The 21,495-nt window shown below is 38.9% G+C and overlaps 2 protein-coding genes across 2 annotated transcripts in view; both read right to left on the reverse strand.

Annotated features, from left to right (window-relative positions):
• Nucleotides 1–2,752: 2,752 nt before the first annotated feature.
• CCER1 (coiled-coil glutamate rich protein 1) lies at nt 2,753–11,432 on the reverse strand. Its single transcript, XM_036111818.2, has one exon. It carries the CDS (start codon nt 3,974–3,976, stop codon nt 2,753–2,755), a length of 1,224 nt encoding a protein of 407 aa, XP_035967711.1. The 5' UTR covers nt 3,977–11,432.
• Nucleotides 11,433–11,630: 198 nt separating this feature from the next.
• EPYC (epiphycan) overlaps nt 11,631–21,495 on the reverse strand; it is a 36,777-nt gene continuing 26,912 nt past the window's right edge. Inside the window, exons 4-7 of the mRNA XM_036111819.2 lie at nt 19,279–19,437; nt 18,228–18,430; nt 16,842–16,937; nt 11,631–12,180 (exon numbers count right to left, since the gene is read on the reverse strand). Of these exons, the coding sequence (XP_035967712.1) occupies nt 12,010–12,180; nt 16,842–16,937; nt 18,228–18,430; nt 19,279–19,437 (629 nt within the window). The 3' untranslated portion in view covers nt 11,631–12,009. The remainder of the gene's footprint in view (nt 12,181–16,841; nt 16,938–18,227; nt 18,431–19,278; nt 19,438–21,495) is intronic.

The following is a 21,495-nucleotide window of genomic DNA, read 5'->3' on the forward strand; positions in this document are numbered from 1 at the left end:
TAATGAGCATACTTCAGAAAATTGTGTTTTCTTCAAGTGTACACTTAACTCTAAAACTAAAGACTGGGTTTATTCTGAGTTCATACTGATACTACTGAATCATCAAGTTGTCCTGAACACGCTGTGCAGAGGTTCTCCATGGGAGGGCTCCAAGCATGCTAAGCAACAATCCCTACGACCCTGTCATTAGACGATAGTGGCTGGGGAGGCGTCTGGAAAGTGTTAATGATGGGTCTACTGGGATGACCATCCTCCCCCACCCCCAGCATAATTTATTTCATATTAAAGGGGCCATCACAATATCTGGCTAATAAAACAAAGAGTTCAGATAGAGAATCATCTATGACTAATCATTTTCTTCCTTCATTAATTTTTGCTGGTGTCTTTCAGAAGATGTGAGTTGCACAGAAATGAACAGATAAGAGAGCTTTTGCCTACCTCTGTCACTTTCATTGGCTGCTCTTTTGGGACACTTGTATTTCTGTCCTCAGTTCCTTAAAGGCACCAAGCTCCTCCCAGCTCCCAGCCTTTAGACTCACGCATGGTTCCCTATGCCCACAGTTAATATCCCCAGTTTTTCTCTTGGGTTTCCTTGTGATTTATACTTATGATCATAGCAATGCTTTTCCTTAGCATTGCTTGCAGTGACTGATTTGTCTACCTCCTCATTTAACGTGTCTTTTCTACTAAACTAGAAGCAACCTGAGAGTAGAGATTTTGTTTTTGCACCATTGTATCCTTATCACGATTCACATTGTTTGGCCCCTAGTCGTGCAGTAACTATTCGTTGGGAAGTAGAGGGAACTCCTGAGGAACTGCTCATGCTCATGTCCTTTACAAGGGCTAGTGAAGAAAGCCTTATGCCTGTGGAGGCAATTAATGTGTTAAATATTTTTTAAGGCAAAAGTAGAATCTTTTGTAATAATAAACTGAGAATTGTCCAGGTGTGATTATGAAGAAATGAAATCCTAAATGAAATCCTAAATCCTTAATGAGAACATACTTATGACTTAGTGAATATTTGTCTTGGATAAAGTATTTATGAGCTATGATTTGCAAGGATTCGTGCACCAGTCTCAGGAGCAGGACTCTTGGCTTCCCCCTACATATATACTTTAGAATAGTAATAGTACTATGGGTAGCTAGTTTTAAACCACTTTTATAGGTCACTCAGAAATTGCATCTTGTAGAAAGTCATGATCTTTCAGAGTACTCTTAAATGTTTGGTTATCCACTGCTGTAGTTTGGAGTGTTCAGCATCATTTTAACATTCCTACAGTGTGTTAGCTGTTACCTCTGTTCATCCTGTTGACCACGGAAGTATTGCTGAATAGATTTCTGATATTTCAATAATAATAAGTGAAAAACAGAGTACTTTCATTTAACACTTTAATTTTTATTTATTTTTTACTTTCCAAGAGCTTAAGCTTATCACCCCAAAAGCTGCAGTACACTGGGATATAGGAGTAAAAAGCAACATCCAGGTAAGGTGTCACCATACAGTCTTCTCTTCACCAAGTAAATACTAAATTGCGGCTCAAACTATACTTAGAAGTACAGTTGGTCAAAAAATGTAATTTTTGAGAAAGTAGGTTCAAATTCTTCATCTAGGGATAGCCTGGAAATATGCTATGGATGGAACCTTTTATCAAGTTATGAGAATTAAGTGCCCAGGAGGAAATGTATTATTACTTCCTAAAAATGTCTGAATGAAAGCTATTGCTTTGAGTAATGCATTCTCCGCAGCTAATTGTTTAGATATTAGAAACTAGCTCTAGTAACAGACTTGTACTTACACATCTTTGTTTTACTCTCCTTTCTAAGGAAGACAAACTGGGAAAGAAATAAGATATTCCACCCCCCGAAGGCCAATAATCCTTAAAAAAAAATCCATTCTGCAAAAACTATTGTTATGGTTCCTGTGAACTTATGACAAGGAATATATCCAGGGACATGGCTTCAAAACATGGCTTCAAAATCTAAGCTATGTTCCACTGTTTGCAGTTACCTTGGATTTTAACTAGATGTACAAGTTGACTTCTGACCATGGGGAATCCTCTCATGCATGGATTTATGGGTTGTTGAGGCCATGGCAGATAACCAGTTCCACAGAAGCAACTTCATGTTCTTCTGAGGAAGATCCATAGCACTGTGGAACAAGGAATATAAATGAGCGATGCCACAAGAGACTGCGAATGGGGTTATCAAAATACAACCCTCAAAAATGAACTGTGAAGGTGGAGAATCTACAAGGAAAAATATTTTTCAATGGTTTCACTATTACGTTAAGAGCACTGATACACATTCACTAGCCATGGCCTGTGCTTCTTAAGCATGTAACAGTCAAAATATCTGTGGATTCCAAGCTCATTAAGTAGACAGATGAATAAATTTGTTACCAAAAAAATAAATAAATAAATAAATTCAGCATTGCCAGAATTAAAAAAAGAAAAAAAAAACCTCAAGTGTCTAGAGGGGAAAACACCAAATGAAACTCTTCAAACTGCAGTAATAAAATATTTGGCCTTTAATCATTTCCAATTAAATTATATTTGAAAGCTCCCCCTCCCCCACCCGTAGTCATGAAGAAACACACCAATTTTTAAACATTTTATAATGGCCAAAGAAGGGGTTTACATAGGTATGTTTATTAATGGAACTCACTTTTTAATTGGTTTTTTTTTTTAGTAAGTTGCTAATCTATTTTAGCCTCAAATCAGTTCCATCCCATTCTCAATCCCTTTCCTGAGGTCTAACAGTTAATGTCCTCTACCATGAGGAGAGCTTCCTGTGGCACTTTGGGAATTATCTGTTTGGGGCTTAAATAAGTACAGTTGATAAAGTTCTCTCTCTCCTCCTCAGCCCCCACTAAGAATGATAAAGGCATTTCCAGAGGTAAATGATTCTCTTCCTCTCTCTGCTCCTCTTCCTCCGCCCCCTCCTCTTCCTCTTCTGTATCCTCCTCTTCCCCTCCGTCCTCCTCCCCCTCCTCCACACAGTCAGCCTCTTCAACCTCCTCTTCATCTTCGGCCTCTGCCTCCTCATCCTCCTCCTCGCTCTCCTCCTCCTCCTTCCCGTCACACTCCTCGTCACACTCCTCCTCGTCACACTCCTCCTCCTCCTTCTTCTCGTCGTCGTCGTCCTCCTCCTCCCCGAGCTGTGCGGCTGGAGACTGGTCTTCCTCGTCGGGGTCGGGACCGAAGACCCAAGAGGGATTCTGCACGAAGCTGTACAGAGTTTCCGGCGGCTCCGCGTCTTCCGCGCCGCCGCTGGGGGGCGCGTCGTCCCCGGGGCAGCCCTCGGGGGAGGCCGCGCCGCGCGCCTGGGCCTGCTGCGCCCGCAGCGCCTCCTGCTGGCGCTCCAGCTTCTCTTGCTGCCGCATGTCCTCGTAGATCTGGTTCATGATGAACTGGGTGGTGTTCCGCGGCGCCCGCATGCCGGGGGCCCGCCACCCGTACAGGTTGACTGGCCGTAGCAGCGTGCTCAGATCCACGGGCGGGCTCCTCGGGAAGGAGCGGCGAGGGTGGCGGCGCAGGCCGCGGCCCCTGCGGCCCCAGCGCTTCTTCCTGCAGGGGGGCCTCGCCCAGCCGGGGTTCCAGGGCCCGCGCCAGCAGGAGCAGCAGCAGAGGCAGAGCGGGTGCAGACCAAACACCCGGATCACTTGCACTCGGCCAGGAGGCTTCCAGAATCCCGCTGGAGGTGGGCGCCAGGGCCCTCCCCAGCGCCCCCAGTTAGAGCACACGGCCCAATAGGGCCGTCGGGGTGGTTGGAACCAAGGGCCCGGACCGTGCTGTTGCTTCGGCTGTTTCCTGGGGGGCTCGTACTCAGACTTGGGACCATAGCGGTGGCGCCGCTTGTATATCGGAGCGCCCCTGCGCCTTCGGTGGCAGGTAGACCAGGTACGTAACGGGGCGGAGGACGCCCAGCCGCCGCCCAGGTTGAGAGGGTCCTCCCTTTTGTCGAGGGTCTGGGTCATCGTTCAGGGAGCTCCCAGAGGTCTAAATGGAAGCGTCCTAGAAGCTGTCGTCGGTTGGCCAGATCCGAAGCTCTGCAGAGCCTCGTCAGTCTGCGCAGCCCCACGTGCCTGCTGCCGGGATGGCGCCTTTCTCTCCAGGAGGAGCCCTCTTCTCCCTCTTCTCCCTCTTCTCCGCTTGCTCGATCGCTCTTCCTTCGTAATCTCTTGTCCTTCGCACCCAAGTTGTCTCGCCCAGGTGGGCTGGGCGGGACTGGGGCTGGGTAAGGATGGTGGGGGAGGAAGGTGTTGGTGGGCGACGCACGGTGCGACCCGCTCCCGGGTCCCACACACACCCGCCTCGGCGGAGGCGCGGGCTGGGAACCGGGGAGGCAGGGGTTGCGCGTTACCTTGCTGCTCCCTCCCAACCCAGGTGCTTCACCGTCGCCGTCCTGGCGGGACTGAGGTGGCGCGGGCAGCGGCAGCCTTTAAATACCGGCCGGAGCCCCCGCGTGCCCACCGCGTCCTTGGTTGCCCAGGGCGATAGCCAATTGGGGCCGAGGTCGTTCTCCCTGTGCGAGGAGGGGGTTCCGGGTGGAACGAGGTGCCCCGTGAATGTTCGCAGGGGGCTTGTGACGCAGTTTTTGAAAGAGGGAAAGCGGACCCTAGGCTGGGGTTGTGCTTCCCAACTCAGACAACGTTTGGGGCAGTTAATTTGAAACCTTTGTACCACCTGGAGGTGCGGGGATAAAGATGATGGACCTTTAGCTGAACCCCTTGGAAGGGGGGGAGAACTTGTATATTGGAAAACGTATATCCTACACCTTTGGAGGTCGAGGGGATAGAGGAAGAGGCCCTAGAGTCAGAAAACTGGGTTCCACTCCTTACCTTATGGCCTGTGCACACTCTTCAAACTCCTGGGGGTTGTAGTACATCATACGTGAAACACGACCACGAACATTTATTGCGTGTCCTTGCAGCAAGCATGGGCTCATGGCACGTAATCCTAACACCTATAGGCTCTGTGAGGTAGGCATTGTTACCACGCCTCACAGATGAGGAAATTGAGAGGTTAATATACCCAAGGTCGTGGGGACAAGGAACTTTGGGACTAGTATTTAAACCTAAGCCTCTTTGGCCCCCGAACCAAATTCTTCACCACGTGGCTGCACTATACTGCCCATCTACCTTAAGTAGGACTCTTGTGATGAGTACACGAAATCCTTTGGGAAAACACTTTGCTAACTGTAACATAGCGTGCAAATGTCCACTGATTAAATAAGTAGTACCAGGATGTATACAGTGGGCTTATTCTTGAGAATACAAATATGCCAATTATGTCTTTTGGTGGGTCGCTTTGTCTATCAGACAACACATACACTGGGAGTCTTTATAACATTACAGTTAAGAATATGGGCTTTGATTTAAATTAGCATGAACCTCCTCTGAGTGATACTGTAATGCTGGATATATGTCATTAGGCATTCATCCAAATCCGTAAAATGTACAACATCAAGCCTGAATCCCAATGTGAGCTGTAGACTTTGGGTGATGATGATATGTCAATGTAGGTTCATCTGTTGAAAGGAAAGTACCATTCTGGGGGGGCGGATGTTGGTAATGGGGGAAGCTCTGCGTGAGTGGGGAGAAGGACTACATGGAAAATCTCTCTATATGGGAAACCTACTCCATTTTAGTGTAAATCTAAAACTGCTCAAAAAAAATTGAAATCTGTTAATGAAAATGTGCTTCAACTTCAATTCAGCAATGATGAACCTCTGTAAATCTCAGGTTCCTAACCCACATCAAGAGTACAGTTACAATGCCTATTCCATAGAGTTACGTTAAAGGTTAAGTAAGGTACTTCATTAAAGCAGCCAGTGCGGGTACCCCACGAGCGCACAGTAGGTGTTAGCTATCATCATTGTCATACTTAAATACTTCAGGACTTTAAAAGAAGTTGGTACAGTGTATGTAAAGGTAACCAACCCTGTGCGTGATGCCAAAATCAGCATCCCTGCCCTTGTCCCCTTTTCTTGTCCCACTTATTAGAAACATCAAGGACGAGCTACCAGGCTCGATCCTAGAGAAAACCATCCCAGAGTATATCCTTTTATTGCTTTCCTGTGGTGAGTGGAATTGTGGAAAATGGAACATTGCCCACTGGGAAGCCGAGTCTATGCAGGCCTCCTGTACATGACAGAGAAGTAAATGTGGGAAAGCCCCGAAGCCTGCAAAGGTCATTTATGCCTTCCTGGTTGAAAATTGAGAACAGGGTGGGGGATCTTGGATCAGGACTCCAACCGTTGCCATGGGACCTGTAGACTCCACAGGCTTCATTCAATTTTGTTTGCTCTGTGGTTTGCTGGAGACAAGCCTGCTTAACTCAAAGTGCAGAACACTGACACTTTTAGCCCCCAGTGTCCCTTTCTGGATGTAGAATCACACATTTGGCGGTTACTCTCCCCTTACTCTGCTTAATTCAAATTGGAATGCTGATACTGCAGATTTATTTTTCTGAGGACATATGTGTTATACATACTGGGTTTTAATTGGGAACGTTAGAAATTGACCATGTTGCTGTAGTGGAATTCTCATCAATTTCTTCTTTGTTTTAAAGGGATTAACTCACAGATAATTAAAGACATTGTTTTGTACAATTTTTTTCCATGGTGACATACATTTCATATTAATTCTCCTTATTAAAGAACGTTAACAAGGTATTGTTCTTGCTCCATCCTTACTCTTCTTAAGAGAAGCAGAAAATTATGATTTATGATTTTTAGTTTTTTTTTTTTTCCGGTAGATTGACATTGTAATTCAAATTGGTCATGTACTGGCAAATCACCCAAGAAAATTACCACCATAGCATGTTAAACATAACTTTCAGAAATGCAATTAAGGAATTTTTAAAGACCTCTTTTAATTGGCCCATATTCTTTAAACACTGCAAAATGAAGTGTTTTAGTATGTAGTATTAGTTTTCTACTGCTGTGTAACAAATTCTCGCAAACTTACTTAAAATAACATGCATTTATTAGAGTTTTCAGGTGTTAGGGGGTCCAGGAATAGCTTAGTCAGGTCTTCTGCTCAGGGTCTCACCAGGCTAAGGTCAAGGCACCTGGCTGGCTTGGGTTCTCATCTGGGGTGCTCCATTTGGGAAAATGTTATGGGCTGAATTTATTTCCTTGTGGCTATATAAGTGAGGGCCCTGCCTTTTAGCTGTCTGTTGGCTGGGGGAATGCCTTTAGATTTGGAGGCCACCCACAGGTCCTGGGGGTCAACAGCCATTCTTAGAGACTGTTCTCACTTCCTTGCCATGGGCTTTCTCAGTAGGGCTGCTCATTCCATCAAGTCAGCAAAGCAGATCTCCTTAGTGCTTCGTAGCACAATGAAAATACACACACACACACACACACACACACACACACACACATGTGCGTATGTATCATAGTATGGGCTTGACATGGACATTTGTGACATCCACCATCTTTGTCCTATTCTACTGGTTAGAAGCAAGACCCAGGTCTTAGCAGCATTCAAGGGGAGAAGGTTACACAAAGACATGAATACCAAGAAGTAGGAAGTTCACTGGGGGATTACCTTAGAGTCTGTTCACCACACAGACCAACTTGAGTTCAATATGTCCTTCATAGTAACTAGTTATGACTTTATTTGGGAGATTTTAATGGCATGCAGCATTTTGAAATTCCATTAAATGCTGTATGACAGCATAGGTTATGCTATGCTTTATGTTACATAGGACATTAAACTGTTAAGTTGAAAACACACTACTATCTTGGTGTTATTTTTTTGTGCATTTGTGTGAATTGAAAAGGATGAATTCTAACACTTGATGGCAGTAGTAACTCATTCAAGATTCAGTCAGCAAGAGCACCCTATACAAAACAAACTATGAGAAGATAGGTACTTCATTTTTATATTTATCAAGAATGGCATATTTAAACTATTCCAGATTGCCAATGTTAATTACCCTTTATTCTGGTGCAGTGTAATTGGGTATATGTATTAGATTTAGCGTTTTTCAATTGGCTTTTGGAAAGCAAGGCTCAGCTAATTAAACTTATAAATAAAATTTTTTAGAGAGAAGTTGGATATACCTGAGAAATTGGTCAGATAAATAAAATTCAACAAATATTTTTTTAGATCCATCTTTGTAACCAGCTAAGTTCTATGGGATATGAAAAAATAAATAAACGGAATGCATTTTATACACTCTCAAAAACTTGCCTTTTGCAACTCTGAAGATAACCATGTACAGTCACTTGAAACCAAAAAGGTAGGCGCCATCTGTTGGTCATAGAAGCTAAATACAAGGTATTAAACCTTCCCAGCTTTTCAAAAAGTGAGATGAAATTAACTCATTTCTTTCTCTTGATAATCTGGGAAGTTGTGGGGTTAGTTGGAAAATTGGTGAGGCGTGTTGTGCATCAGGGAGTAACATTGTGACACTTCTCCATTAATGAATTCTCATGTCACTTAAGTAAATTATGAAGAGAAATCTAACCCTGTAAAGAGGTAACCACAAAGACAGTTTCTGCAGATTTAAGGAGGATGGGAATGTTGCACCCATAATAGTACTATGTGTAGGTATTATTCACTATCACCCTTTGAAAATATTATTAACCTTTTAATTACTCAGGATTTTCAGAGAATTAATCTAACATATTGTAGTCATGACGTTTGAAAAACGTGTCGTTAGTAATGATTAATTAGGAATTGTTAGCATGGAAATGTAATAAACATAAGTAATTTTAAAGTACACTATATTATGGGCAACAGAATGAAGTGCTTCCCCCCCCCCCGTGAAAAATGACCTGTAATATTTGAGAAAAATAAACATGTGTAACAATTGAATAAAGAAAAAAAAGTTACTAAAAAGTACAGCATTTAATCAGGGATCAGTTTTAGAATTAGAGCTTTCAATTAAGAATGTGAGGTGTTGGAAATGGCCCCGGAAATAGGATGCATTTAGAAGGAATACTAAAATGTTGTCATCACATTTTCAGGGCTATGGTAGCACTTTGTCCTTCTAGAAATCATGGTGAATTAAATCTGCAGAGAAGCCTTGTGAGTAGGAAGCCATAACGCCTGGGAACATGTCAGTTGGCCCTATATGTTCGCATAATAATGCCCTTTTTCCTCCCGTTATTTTAATTCACTTCACTTTTTGCTACAACCCCTCAATTTTGTAATAACAGTGTTCAGGGAAGGCTGTGAGGGCAGAGTGGTTTCCAGGCTATTGGCGGGGAGATCTAAGATCATCAGTGAGGTTCCTGTGGGTAAGGCCTCATTATGACTTTTTCATGAGCCCCTTCCTCCATAAAAAAATAAAAATAAAAATTCTATTTTATGACTTGTTGCAATAAGGGTAAATATAAACCAGGCTAGGTTCATTACTCCATATTTATTTTCATTATCATCATTATTATCATTATCTTGCTTTCTTTTATGTTAAAAGAAATGAAAACATTTTCATAGGTCTCTAAAATCATTATCGGCCCTTGGCACCTGTGGAATGCTAAGCTGAAAACCCAGTTGAATCACATGGGACTTTTGACCTTCGTAAACTGAGAGATAATAAGCTGCTGATTTTGTGCCAATTTTTTAAAGGCAACAATAGAAAACTCAGCAGTTGCAATGTTAGAATTCTACTTTTAGTCTGATTCAGGATACTGTATTTATGAGGGAGTATATCTAACAAGTCAAAATGAAAATTCCATATTTATCACTGGTTTATAATGATGGGTTGATGGTTATTCTTTTTTAAGTTTTATTAACTTTGAGAAACCAAAAAGGTAGGCGCCATCTGTTGGTCATAGAATATCCTACACCTTTGGAGGTATAGGATATTATGATTAATTATGATTAAATGATTAAATGAGTGCATGGTTAGTTTTCCCCATAGGTCTCAAGAAAATTAATAGATATTTTTCATTATGACAAACATATCAGTATTTGTATTTTAAACTGAAACAAGGAAATGAGTATGCATCTACTGTGGAGAAACATGAGAACAATTCTCTTCAATCACTGCACTACAGAAATTCGGGATTTAGCTCTAGTATCTACAAATAATGGCATCTGACAGATGATATGGAGTAATGAGAAAAACTCAGATAATATAGATGAAGAAATATATTTGCCTGAAAGAGATAGTTGAAAATAAAAATATATATTGTATGTTTTTAAAAATTAGAGGTGTGCAATTACCAATTGTCCCTTTTTTTACTTTAATAGATTAATTCAGAAATAGATTATGCAATGATGAAAAAGTTTGATACTAAACCATTTTAGTGATGTTGTAGAGAATCATGCACTCTCCCACCCTGTTGGTGAAAGTGTGAATGGGTATAACATCTTTGAAGGCCAATCTAGTAATATTTATTAAAATTTAAAATAATATGCTCTTTGACCCAGAATTCCACTTCTATGAATTTATCCATAGATGTACTCTCTCATGTACGCAAAGCTATTTATGTTTACACAAGGATAATCTTTGCAGTTTTAGTGTAAATAAAAAAAAATAAAATGCTCATTCGTGTAATGGGCTGATATGTGCTTTTCAGAATCAGTAGCACTGTATGTGCTGATATGGAAAAATCATCAAGAAATATTTTTAAGTGAAAGAAGCAAGATTTAGAAGAGTGATTATCTCTTGTATTTAAAAATCCATGTTGGTGATGTGTATGTGTGTAATACTTGCACATGTATATTTGTATAAAAAAGGGAAATTGTTTGGGGCACCCGGGTGGCTCAGTCAGTTAAGCGTCCGACTCTGGGTTTCTGGCTCAGGTCATGATCTCAGGGTCATGATCTCAGGGTCGTGGGATGGAGCCCTACACTGAGCCCCACGTTGAGCCCCGCTGAGCCCCGTAGGTTGGGTTGCATGCTCAGCACAGAGTCTGCTCCAGATTCTTTCCCCTCCTTCTCCCTCCTCCCCCTGCTTCTCTGCCTGCTCACACTCTTCCTTTCAACAGAAAACTTCCCATTTTCTTGCTCTCTCTCTAAAATAAATAAATCTTTAAAAAAAGGGAAATGGCTTATGTACAAGTTTTTGTTTCTCATGGAAACTTTCACAAAAGCATGCAAGAAACCATTGCCTAGTTATTTCTCGGGAGTAGAACTTGAGGTTTGCAGCTGGAAGGAATATCACCTTTCATTGTATGTTCCTTTGTCTTTTTTCAGTTTGTAACCATGTCCCTGTATGATGACCATACATTTTAGAAAGATCAACTTTCCTTAGCAGGCATTCCTTAGCTTCTTCCCTAGTGTGGTGATAATATCATCGTCTCTTTTCCATTTTCTAAATTTTGTTCTGTTCACAGGCACAGAAATATACCAATAGAATGATTTCATAGTTATCTAGTTGTGTTCGAGGGATGAGACAAGTGTAGGGTCCTCCTACAGCACCTCCATCTTATGAGATATACCAATAAATTGCCATTTAGGCAAGGGTCTAAAATGAGTTGTCAGATCTTTAAGGTGATAAAATATTATTCAAAAACTGAAGCTATGTGTTATATTGTTGGATATGATTATTTGCATGTTGTGATTATAATGAATATTTTCCCACAAGGCCATTGTAAATTTCAAATTCTTTTATTCTCTCCTTCATTCTCATTAATAAATTTGGAAACAGAAACATGCCTTAGTAAAAAAAAAAAAAAAGGAATAGAAAAGTTTAATTAAAAACACCTAACGTGTTCATTCTGTATTTTTCTTTATTAGACTTAACTTGAAATTATATGGGATATAAATCCTTAAAACTTGCAAGTTACATGTGATTTACAAGAGTACCTATGAAATACTTGTTATCATTTAGTTTTGCTCTTACTGTACACCATTTGGTTTTATTCCTGACTCACTTGGTGTTTGCTTAACTTGCTAAATTGTCATCATATCTTAAAACTTATAGTTGTATATCATTTTTTAGAACACAATTTGAAAGTATCATGCTGAGTTTCTGTTTTTGAAGAGAGGAGTAAGAATTGTTCCGTTATAGTGGGCGTCATAATGCTAACCATTATCTCAAATTAGACAAGACTTCCAATAGGCAAACGAGGTAGGCACATGTACGCTTGAGGAGTTTTGCTGAGATTGATAGGGTTTCCATCCAATCGAATGTCCTCTAGCGCCTTACGAATATAAGTCAAATTTTTAACATTGCAGAAAGTATCTTCATGCATCTCCAAAATGTTGTTATTCTAAAAGACATGAACAATAAATGATAAGGCAAAATATAACATATGCTTATTATTGATTAATAACACAGTCCATTTTGCTTCACCCCCATTTTAATTCTTTTGTTCCTTCTCTTATCCAAAGATGCATGTTACGGGATCATTATGCCTTGGGCACTTTCTAGGCTGTGGGGATTAAATCACTGAAGCACAAAGTAGATACAGGCTTGCCCTAAAGCAGCTCGCACTTCAGTAGTAGAAATGTAAGATATGGAGGTGAGAAAACAAATGTAAAGAAAAAGCTATTTCTAAAACTGATGGGTACTGCAAAGGAAGAGCGGTAACTGTGGAAAGTTATCTTAAAGAGAGAGCAGTGGAGCTGAGAATGGAATAACAACACACAGGCATGGAAAGAGCCAAGGTAAGAACATTGCAGGGAGAGAGAAGACCACGTTCAGTCTGAGTAATTACCTTGGAATGTTCAAAAATGGGAAAAGAGTCAACATGGCTGAAGTAGAGTGAGGGAGAAAGTGAGCAACTATCAGGAAGATAAGCAGGGCCCAGAAATACATATTTAAAAACAACTTTATTGAGTATATTTCACATACCATAAAATTCCTTCGTTTTAAGTATATGGTTCAGTGGTTTTTAAGATAGTCACAGAGTTGTACAACCATCACCATAGTTTAATTATTTTTTAATTTTTTTAATTAATATTTTTCACCATAATTTAATTTTAGAACATGTTAAACCCTGTAGATATTAGCAATTACTCCCACCTACCTCCATTTTCCCCTATCTTTAGCCCATGGTGACTTCTAATTTACTTCTGTTTTTATGGATTTTCCTATATTAGATATTTTATGTAAATGGAATCATAGATCATCTTCTGTGGCTGGGTTCTTTTACTTAGAATTGCATTTTCAAGGTTTATATATTTTGTACCATGTATCAGTACTTCTTTTTGTTTTATTGTCTGATAATATTCCATTGTGTGGATATATACCACATTTTTATCCTTTCATCAGTTAATAGAAATTTGGATTTTTTTTCTACTTTTGACTCTTATGAATAATGCTTCTATGAACATTTGCAAACAAGTTTTGTGTTGACATATGTTTTCAAATCTCCTGGGTATATACCTGCGAGTTGAATTGTGGGTTTATAGTAACTCTATGTTTAATATTTCAAGGAAGTGTCAAACTTTTCCAAAGTAGCTGCACCATTTTCGATTCCTGCCAGCAATATATGTGTTCCAATTTTCTCTGCATCCTAACCAACACTTGTAATTATCTGTCTATTTTATTTTAGCCAGCCAAGTGGATGTGAAGTGGTATCTCATTGTGGTTTAATTCATGGCTAGTGTATTGAATACAATTGATATTTTATATTGATTTTATGACCTGCCACATTGCTGAACTCATTTATTCGTTCAAATAGTTTAGTGGATTACTTGTGACTTTCTATATAAAAGATCTGTAGATCAATTTGGGGAGTATTTCCATCTCATTATTAAATCTTCCAAACCATGAATATGGACTATCTTTCCTTTATTTAGATCTGTTTCTCGCCAGATAAAATTATATATGTTTAAGGAGTACAGAATAATGTTATGATATATGTTTACATTGTGAAATGATTACCACAATCAAGCTAATTAACATTTCCATCACCTCCCACAGTTACCTTTTTTGTGTTTCTGGTAAGAACACTTAAGATCTACTCTCAACAAATTTCAAGTACACAATAAGATATTCTTAACTATGGTCTCCATGCTGTATTACATTTTATCTCCAGAACTTATTCATTCTGAATAACTAAAACTTTATATTCTTTGACTAACATGTTCCCATATCCCCCAGTCCCCAAGTCCTGGCATCATTCTACTCTCTGCTTCTTTGAGTTTGACTTTTTAGATTCCACATATAAGTGAGATCTTACAATATGTGTCCATCTGTGTCTGGCTTATTTCACTTAGCATAATATTCTCACCCATGTTGTTGCAAATAGCAGAATTTTCTCTTTTTTTAAAATTTTTTTTTCTTTTTTAAAGAATGAATAATATCCCATTGTATACATGAGATGCCACTTCACTGAATAGCTATTATCGAAAAGACCAAAGATAACAAGGTTGACAAGGTTGTGGAAAAAAAGGGAACCCTTGTGTACTATTGGTGGGAATGTAAGGGATATAGTCATTATAGGAAATGGTAAGGTAAATTCACCCTTGATAGACACATAGATTGCTTCCATATCTTGGCAATTGTGAATAATGCTGCAGTGAACATGACAGTGCAGATGTCTCTTTGAGATACCGATTTCATTTCCCTTGGATATATACTCAGAAGTGGGATTGCTCGATCATATGGTGGTTCTGTTGAACGTTTTGAAGAACCTCCATACCATTTCCTATAATGACTGTACCCCTTAACATTCCCACCAATAGCACGCAAGGGTTCCCTTTTTTTCCACAACCTTGTCAACCTTGTTATCTTTGATCTTTTTGATAATAGCTATTCAGTGAGGTGACATTTCATTGTGGTTTTGATTTGCATTTCCCTTATGATGAATGATGTTGAGCATCCTTTCATATACCTGTTGGCTATTTGTATGCTTTCTTTTAAGAAATGTCTACTTAGGTCCTTTGCCAATATTTTAATTGATTTTTTTATTGAGTTATTTGAGTTCTGTACATATTTCTGATATTAACCCCTTATCAAATGTATGGTTTGTAGATATCTTCTCCCATTTATAGGTTATCTCTTCTCTCTGTTGACTGTTTCTTTTGCTGTGCAGAAAGCTTTCAAAAATGTTGTAGCATTCAGTCTACAAATCTTGTACTTTTTTGATTAAAATTATTCTTAGGTGATTTATTATTTTGTGATTAGTATAAATAGAATTGTTTTCTTAATTTCATTTTCAGATTGTTCATTTCTAGTGTATACATATACAATTAATATTTGTATATCGATTTTGTTACCTACGGCATTGCTTAAATGATTTATTAGATTTCTTCTTTGACTCATTGCTTATTAGGGAAAGTGTTGTTTAATATCCTCATATTTGTGAATTTTCCAAATTTTCTTTGTTGTTGATTTCTATTTTAGTTCCATTGTAATCAGAAAAGTACTTTGCATGATTTCAGTTCTTTTCAATTTTTTGTGGCTAGTTTTGTGGCCTAGTATATGACCTATCCTGGAAAATGTTCATTGAACCCTTGAGAACCATGTATATTTTGCTGTTGTTGGGTGGAATGCTGTGTAGACGACTGTTAAGTCTAGTTAATTTTTAAGATGTTGTTAAGGTGTTCTTGAACTATTTCCTACTTGATCTTATGACTGGTTGTTCTATTATTGAAAATGGAGTATTGAAGATCCAACTTGTTGCTGAATTGTCTATTTTTCCTTTCAATTCTGATAGTTTATGCTTCACACATTTTTGAGACATATTGTTTATAATCATTATAATAATGTAATAATGATTAATAACAATAATATGAGTGTATAATTATATATGGTTAGGTGCATATATGTTTATAATCATTATATCTTTCTGATGGCTTGACCCTCTTCTCATTACAAAGGGTCCACAAGGAATAAAAGGTTTAGTGCCTAGGTGCTGTACTACTCCCTTTGATAGATAATAGGTACCTGCTGTTAATAATAACTGTGCCTTACATGTAAGTACTTATCATGTTCCAGTAACTACTATTCACTTCATAATCTAAAACTGTGGTGCAGGGAGGCTCAGATATTTTTTCCAATCTTTAGATAGTATTAGAAATAGAATTTCAGTCCAGAGAATCTGCTTTTGCCAGAGCCTTCATTCTTAATTACTATACTATATTTTGGCAAACATTTTGAAATGAATCAATATTGGGGATTTTTATATAAATATTAAAAATATAAATTGAAGACAATGTAAATTAAAAACAGCTATATACTGGATATTGGTGAGGTAGTCATGAGAAGGGAGATTTTTAAAGGGTGCACTTAATGCCTTTTAAATCTTAGAATAAGGAATATGAAGCCAATTACTTTTTTTTAAATGTCGTATTGTATACACAAGCCCACTGTGTTTGAATACAATATCAGAGACGCAGTTACTTTGTGGGGTCAATATTATCACAGACAATAGTAATAAAATTTAATTTAGAATTAGAAAACACATTGGAAACACATTTTCTTAATCCAGAGTGATGGAAGTCTGTCATCTCTCAGCAGATAGGAATGCCCTAGGATTGAATTTAATTCAATACATAAAACCTAAAATTAAAAGCTAAAATTGACATTTTTTTTCCCTCTCTTGAAAGCTAGAAATTAATTAGATTTTTCTTTCTCCCATTTTTGTTTTCCATTTCTAAGTCTTACACATTTCTTCAGCAGATGAAATTTTCGGTTTTTTTTTTTTCAAAAGTAATTTTGGGTGCCAGAAAGATGCATTATGATTTGACAAAGACTGAAAATCTTTAAAGACTAAGGTCAATCAGTAAATCAGTATAGACAGGCATGAATGTACAAAAACCTTGCACTCTGATCGAGAGAGTGAATGAGAGGAGAAAAAGAAGAAAAATGGTGACAGTGTGTCAACAGGTCATTTATAAACAGTTTTAGTGTCCTGACTTCCTCCTCTTTGCTTTTGTTTTCCATGGAGTTGTTGGGCATACTTTACTGGTGGAAGCCTACCTGAAGGTGAAGGGCCCGTAGATTTTCTGGGAGTGGCAGAGGGATGTGGTCCAAATTGTTATCGGTGAGGTAGAGGTGATGGAGATCATACATATCCTGTAAACATTCCAAATGTAGAGACTTAGTGGAAATTAGCAGCACCACAATTGTATTTTCCATTCCCTGTTCATGCAACTATTTGTAAAATAACACACGCCTGTCAAGGTCTCGTTTTGCAAAGATGAAGCAGATTGGTTCTCCAGGTCACTAGACAAGTCAAATGAGTTTTGGAAAAATTAACTGTAAGCGAATATTTCTTGATGAAAATGTAAAGTGCTTCTCAATCTCTACAAAGAACCTTGCTTTGCCCACTCTTAACTTTTTCTCTATAAGCAAGGCAGTGTCTTCACATAGAAGACATTCTGCATAGGATTTGGAGGATTTGGGTAAGGCAGAGGAAGAATGGCCTTCGTGTTACAGGGATGGAGAAAAAAGAATTTCTCTCCAACAAAATCCTGTTCTGTCTAGTACAAGTACCAGGAAAAGGGCAGCCTAGCAAGACCAAAAAAACCATTTAGACAATAACAGGCTTACTCTAGCCAACTACCATAGAACAAACTGTGACTCACCACCACCCATGCCAACAAAAGCTGAATGGGGAGACTGAACTTTGACCCTTGGCAGGCTACAATGAGGAGTCCTAGCTCCGTCGCCTACCAGGGTTATGGGAGAGCTGGTGGAGAAATAGGACTTCTGCCGTTGCTCAGTGCTAATTGGTCCACACAGCCCCCTGCACTCTCCCTGTGTCCCTTCAAACAGGATTTTAAATGTGTTTGTTTAACAGAGATTTAGAAAAACAGCTTGAATACAGTTAAGAGTGGGTAAGAAAGCTGGTTGGTGTGTGTTCTCATACTCTATGCTGTTACTCTAAGCAAGACCGTCTAGCCCCAAACTTGCTTTCTTCACTTAGAAAACAACATTTCTAAGATTAACCAAATCCATTCTTTTTACAAGGTAATTTAAAAGACTTCTACCTCAAGGCACCACCCACACCCTGCACAAGTTGTCATCCTTTAAGCCACATAGAATATTCGCCTTGAGTGGAGTTCTTGGAAAATGCAGTTTGTCTGGCTGACACCATTTCCAGGTGCTCCTTAGAGACTTGCACTCCAGGGAGCCCCTCACTCCTTATGCAAGCTCTGCTCTCTGTTCTTGATGTTCGACCAGCCTCAGAACTTACCAAAACGCAGTATTTCCCAAAAGCTTGATACATTAGTATTGTATAGTTTATTTTAGGAGGTAAAAATCTCATCAAATTGAATCTCCTTATGGAAATAAAAATGCTCGTCATTGACAGTAAATGGAGCGGAAGGATGAGAGTCTTCCATATCCAAACTTAAAACTCACTTTAAATGCTTCTTGTTTTATTCCTTTCCTTCCCAGCCTATTGTTGCTGATATCGATAAATGTCAAAGTATTTGGCAGTTCGGGGAGCTGCCTTATTTTATTGTCACGCAGGACAAGCTCCCGGAGGTGAGGTAGCTTTCTGAATGCATCCTCATCAATCTCAGATATTAGATTTGATGTCAGATCGATCCTTCTTAAATCATCTAGAAGGAAAAATGAAGGAAATAGTTAAATACTCTTGAATATGTTTTGCTCACATAAAAATATGAAGATAAATTTTCCCACGTAAAAGCAAATATAAATATGAAGTGAATTAGCAATAGGCAATTAATGAAATAATTATTTCTAACTACTCTATATAAAAATTTAATTGTTTCCACCTAACACTATACATATTTATGTACTTGTAAGAAAGCATAACTTTAACAAAGGTATTGACACATTATATTTAAAATAACTGGTCTTTTCCCTACATTCTTCATAAACTTTGTCTAGATTTTACTATTTAAAAGGTTTTCCTCAGTGATGACAGGTTGCTATATTTTCTAATAGTTATAGATACATTAGCATTAAAACACAAAGACATTAAAAATAAATTTTCAAATGATTAAAACACTTTATAAAGACAAGTACCAAAATTCTTCTAAGTTGGCAACCATTATAAAGTCAGAATATAGGCTTGTATGCATCAATCATAAAGCAATTGTGCTTTAATGGCAGCCTATTCAAACAACCCAAATCCCCGTAAATACATGACCATGACTTTTACTCAATGTCATGACATGATAATGAGTTCTAGTCTATAAAATACACATATTTATGATTCTATTTCTTGAAAATACAGTATTTGAAAATATCAACTATATAGTTTCATAATGAACTTTAACACTCAATCATTTTTTCACATAATTAAAGTAAACCTTCAAATATTTAAATAAGAAAAAATAGTTGATTTATGAGCCATATTTTCATATTCAAGTTTCATTTTATAGTGCAACAATTTTAGGAAAGTCTGTAAAGAAGACAAAGATATTAGTGCTGTCATCCATACTTAGGCTTGCAAAGTCATTTTTGTTGATCTTTTTAATTCTGTTGAAGCGGGAATAGAAATAAGCAGTGTTCTTGGGTAGCGCAGGAATAGCATCAAGGTCATGGTCATCACAGTATACGGTGGTACTTATACATGTACACAGAAGGCAGGTTGGAAAGTCTAAAAGGTAGAGGCAAATAATTATATGTAAGTAACAAATGCAATTTCTAAGAAATAATGTGATTAGATGTTTGTTAAATAAGTTTACGGTCTCATACAGGCCTTCCTGGTATATTTCATATTTTCTCATATAGTTTTCTGTAAATCAAAATTAAAGTCAAATGTACCAATTAAAGCAGCCACAATAATTAGTACATTCTTTGTACTGTCTTAAAATTTATTTTAAATTACCGAGTGGATACAGTGTGGTTGTTGCTTTTATACTTATTAGAAATTCTCTTTTCAAATGTAAATATTAAGACTGTGGTTTTTGTAAAGCTGCAGCATCACACATAATATTTTTATTAGGTCTTTGGTTCAATATTTAAACACACCACTGAAACAATCTGCTTCAAGAAAAAGATAGGGTAATAATCATTAATATGAATTCACTCAATATGTAATTACTGAATCCTTTCTAGGTAAATGGCACTGTGCTAGCTGGTGAAACAGCGAGGAGCACAAAGAGACACAATTCTATTTTATGATCTTCTATGTAAGATAAATGTGCATTGCACAAATAAAATGATGACTGTGCAAAATGTCATGATATGTATGAGCATAAAATAGGGGAATTCGACTCAGTCTGACAGTCATGGTTCTCTGAGAGGGTGATAACTGAGTTGAGATCTGCAAGAACAGAAGGAGTTGACCATGCGGGGGGGAGTGAAGAGTACACAGGCAGAGGAAGCGGCATGTGCCAAGGCCCTTCACTTTGGAGGGACTGAAAGATGGTCCACGCGACTATAGCACAGAGAGCACTGAAATGTGTGGGACATACCATACAGAAGCCTTATCGGCTGTATTATTGCAGGTTTTGTTCCTTATCCTAAGGATGGGCAGAGTATTGCATGATCAGATTTGCGTATAAAGAAATCATTTCGCTTGAAGGTGTGGTAGAAGACTGAGGGAGGGCAAGTGGACAGAGTGGAGATAAGTTGTTATCTAGATAAAAGATGATGGTTGCTTGGCTGGGGTCATGGTGACATGTTGAAGAAAAGGCAACAGATCCAAAAGGTATTTGTGAGGCTGGATTATATCTCAACATACTGGTCTGTCTCTCTCTATTGCATGCACGCGCACATATACGTACACCTCCTTCACGCTCTGTTTAGTGGTCCTGTAGGACAGTAAGCTTCTAAGGAAGACAGAAAAGCAATGACCAGAAGGAAAGGAAGAAAAGAGAATGGGGAAATGTTATGGAGGCCAGATGGAGAGAGAGAGAGTTTGACGGAAAAGGGAATAGAAAACATTCTAAGGCTGCTGAGATGTCAGGTAAGTTAAGGACTGAAAATATCTCTTGGATTAGTCCTTGTGGTGGTTATAGGCTACTTCAGTAAGAGCTGTGGAGTGATGGGGCTGGAAGCCAGATTAACAGCCAATTGAGGAGGGAGTTGGGGTACAGAGATAGTTACAGCAAATATAGACAATGCTATTGAGATGTTTGTGAAGGAGGAGAGAGAGATGGTGATAGGTATAAGCAGATATATATGTGGTGTGTAAATGGACTGAGGCAGGAGAAATTTGAAGAAAAAGATCCAAAGTAGGAGAAGTGGAATATCAAAAGGATCCTGAGAGGGCAGTAGGAAATGGGACCGGAAGCATAGCGGGAAGGATCACATCCTCCATGTGAGAGGACAGTTTGTTGTAATGGGGGGAGGGGGATAAGGCACACGCATGTCAATGTAGGTAAAGATTACATCTGAAAACAGAAAGACTGAAAAGCTGCTGACCAGAAGATTGCATTTTCTCTGTGGAGTAGGAGGCTCAGCTCTCTGATGAGCTTGAGGAGTCAAGGGAGGAGGAGAAGAAGGTTGGTAAGGTGTGAGATGAGCAGAGGATGTGAAAGAGCCGTGAAGGAAACTAGATGGAAGTGATGGAAGGACTTTCTTGCGATTGCTCAGTGTTCAGTTCATCCCAATTTCGCTGGGACTTTCCCGGGTTTAGCCTTGAAAATCCCCCATGGTAGGACCCCTCACTCTCAGGCAAACCAGGACACCTGGTTGCCTGAGTTGAAGG

The sequence above is a fragment of the Halichoerus grypus genome, chromosome 6 (assembly GCF_964656455.1).
Source record: "Halichoerus grypus chromosome 6, mHalGry1.hap1.1, whole genome shotgun sequence".
Taxonomy (NCBI): domain Eukaryota; kingdom Metazoa; phylum Chordata; class Mammalia; order Carnivora; family Phocidae; genus Halichoerus; species Halichoerus grypus.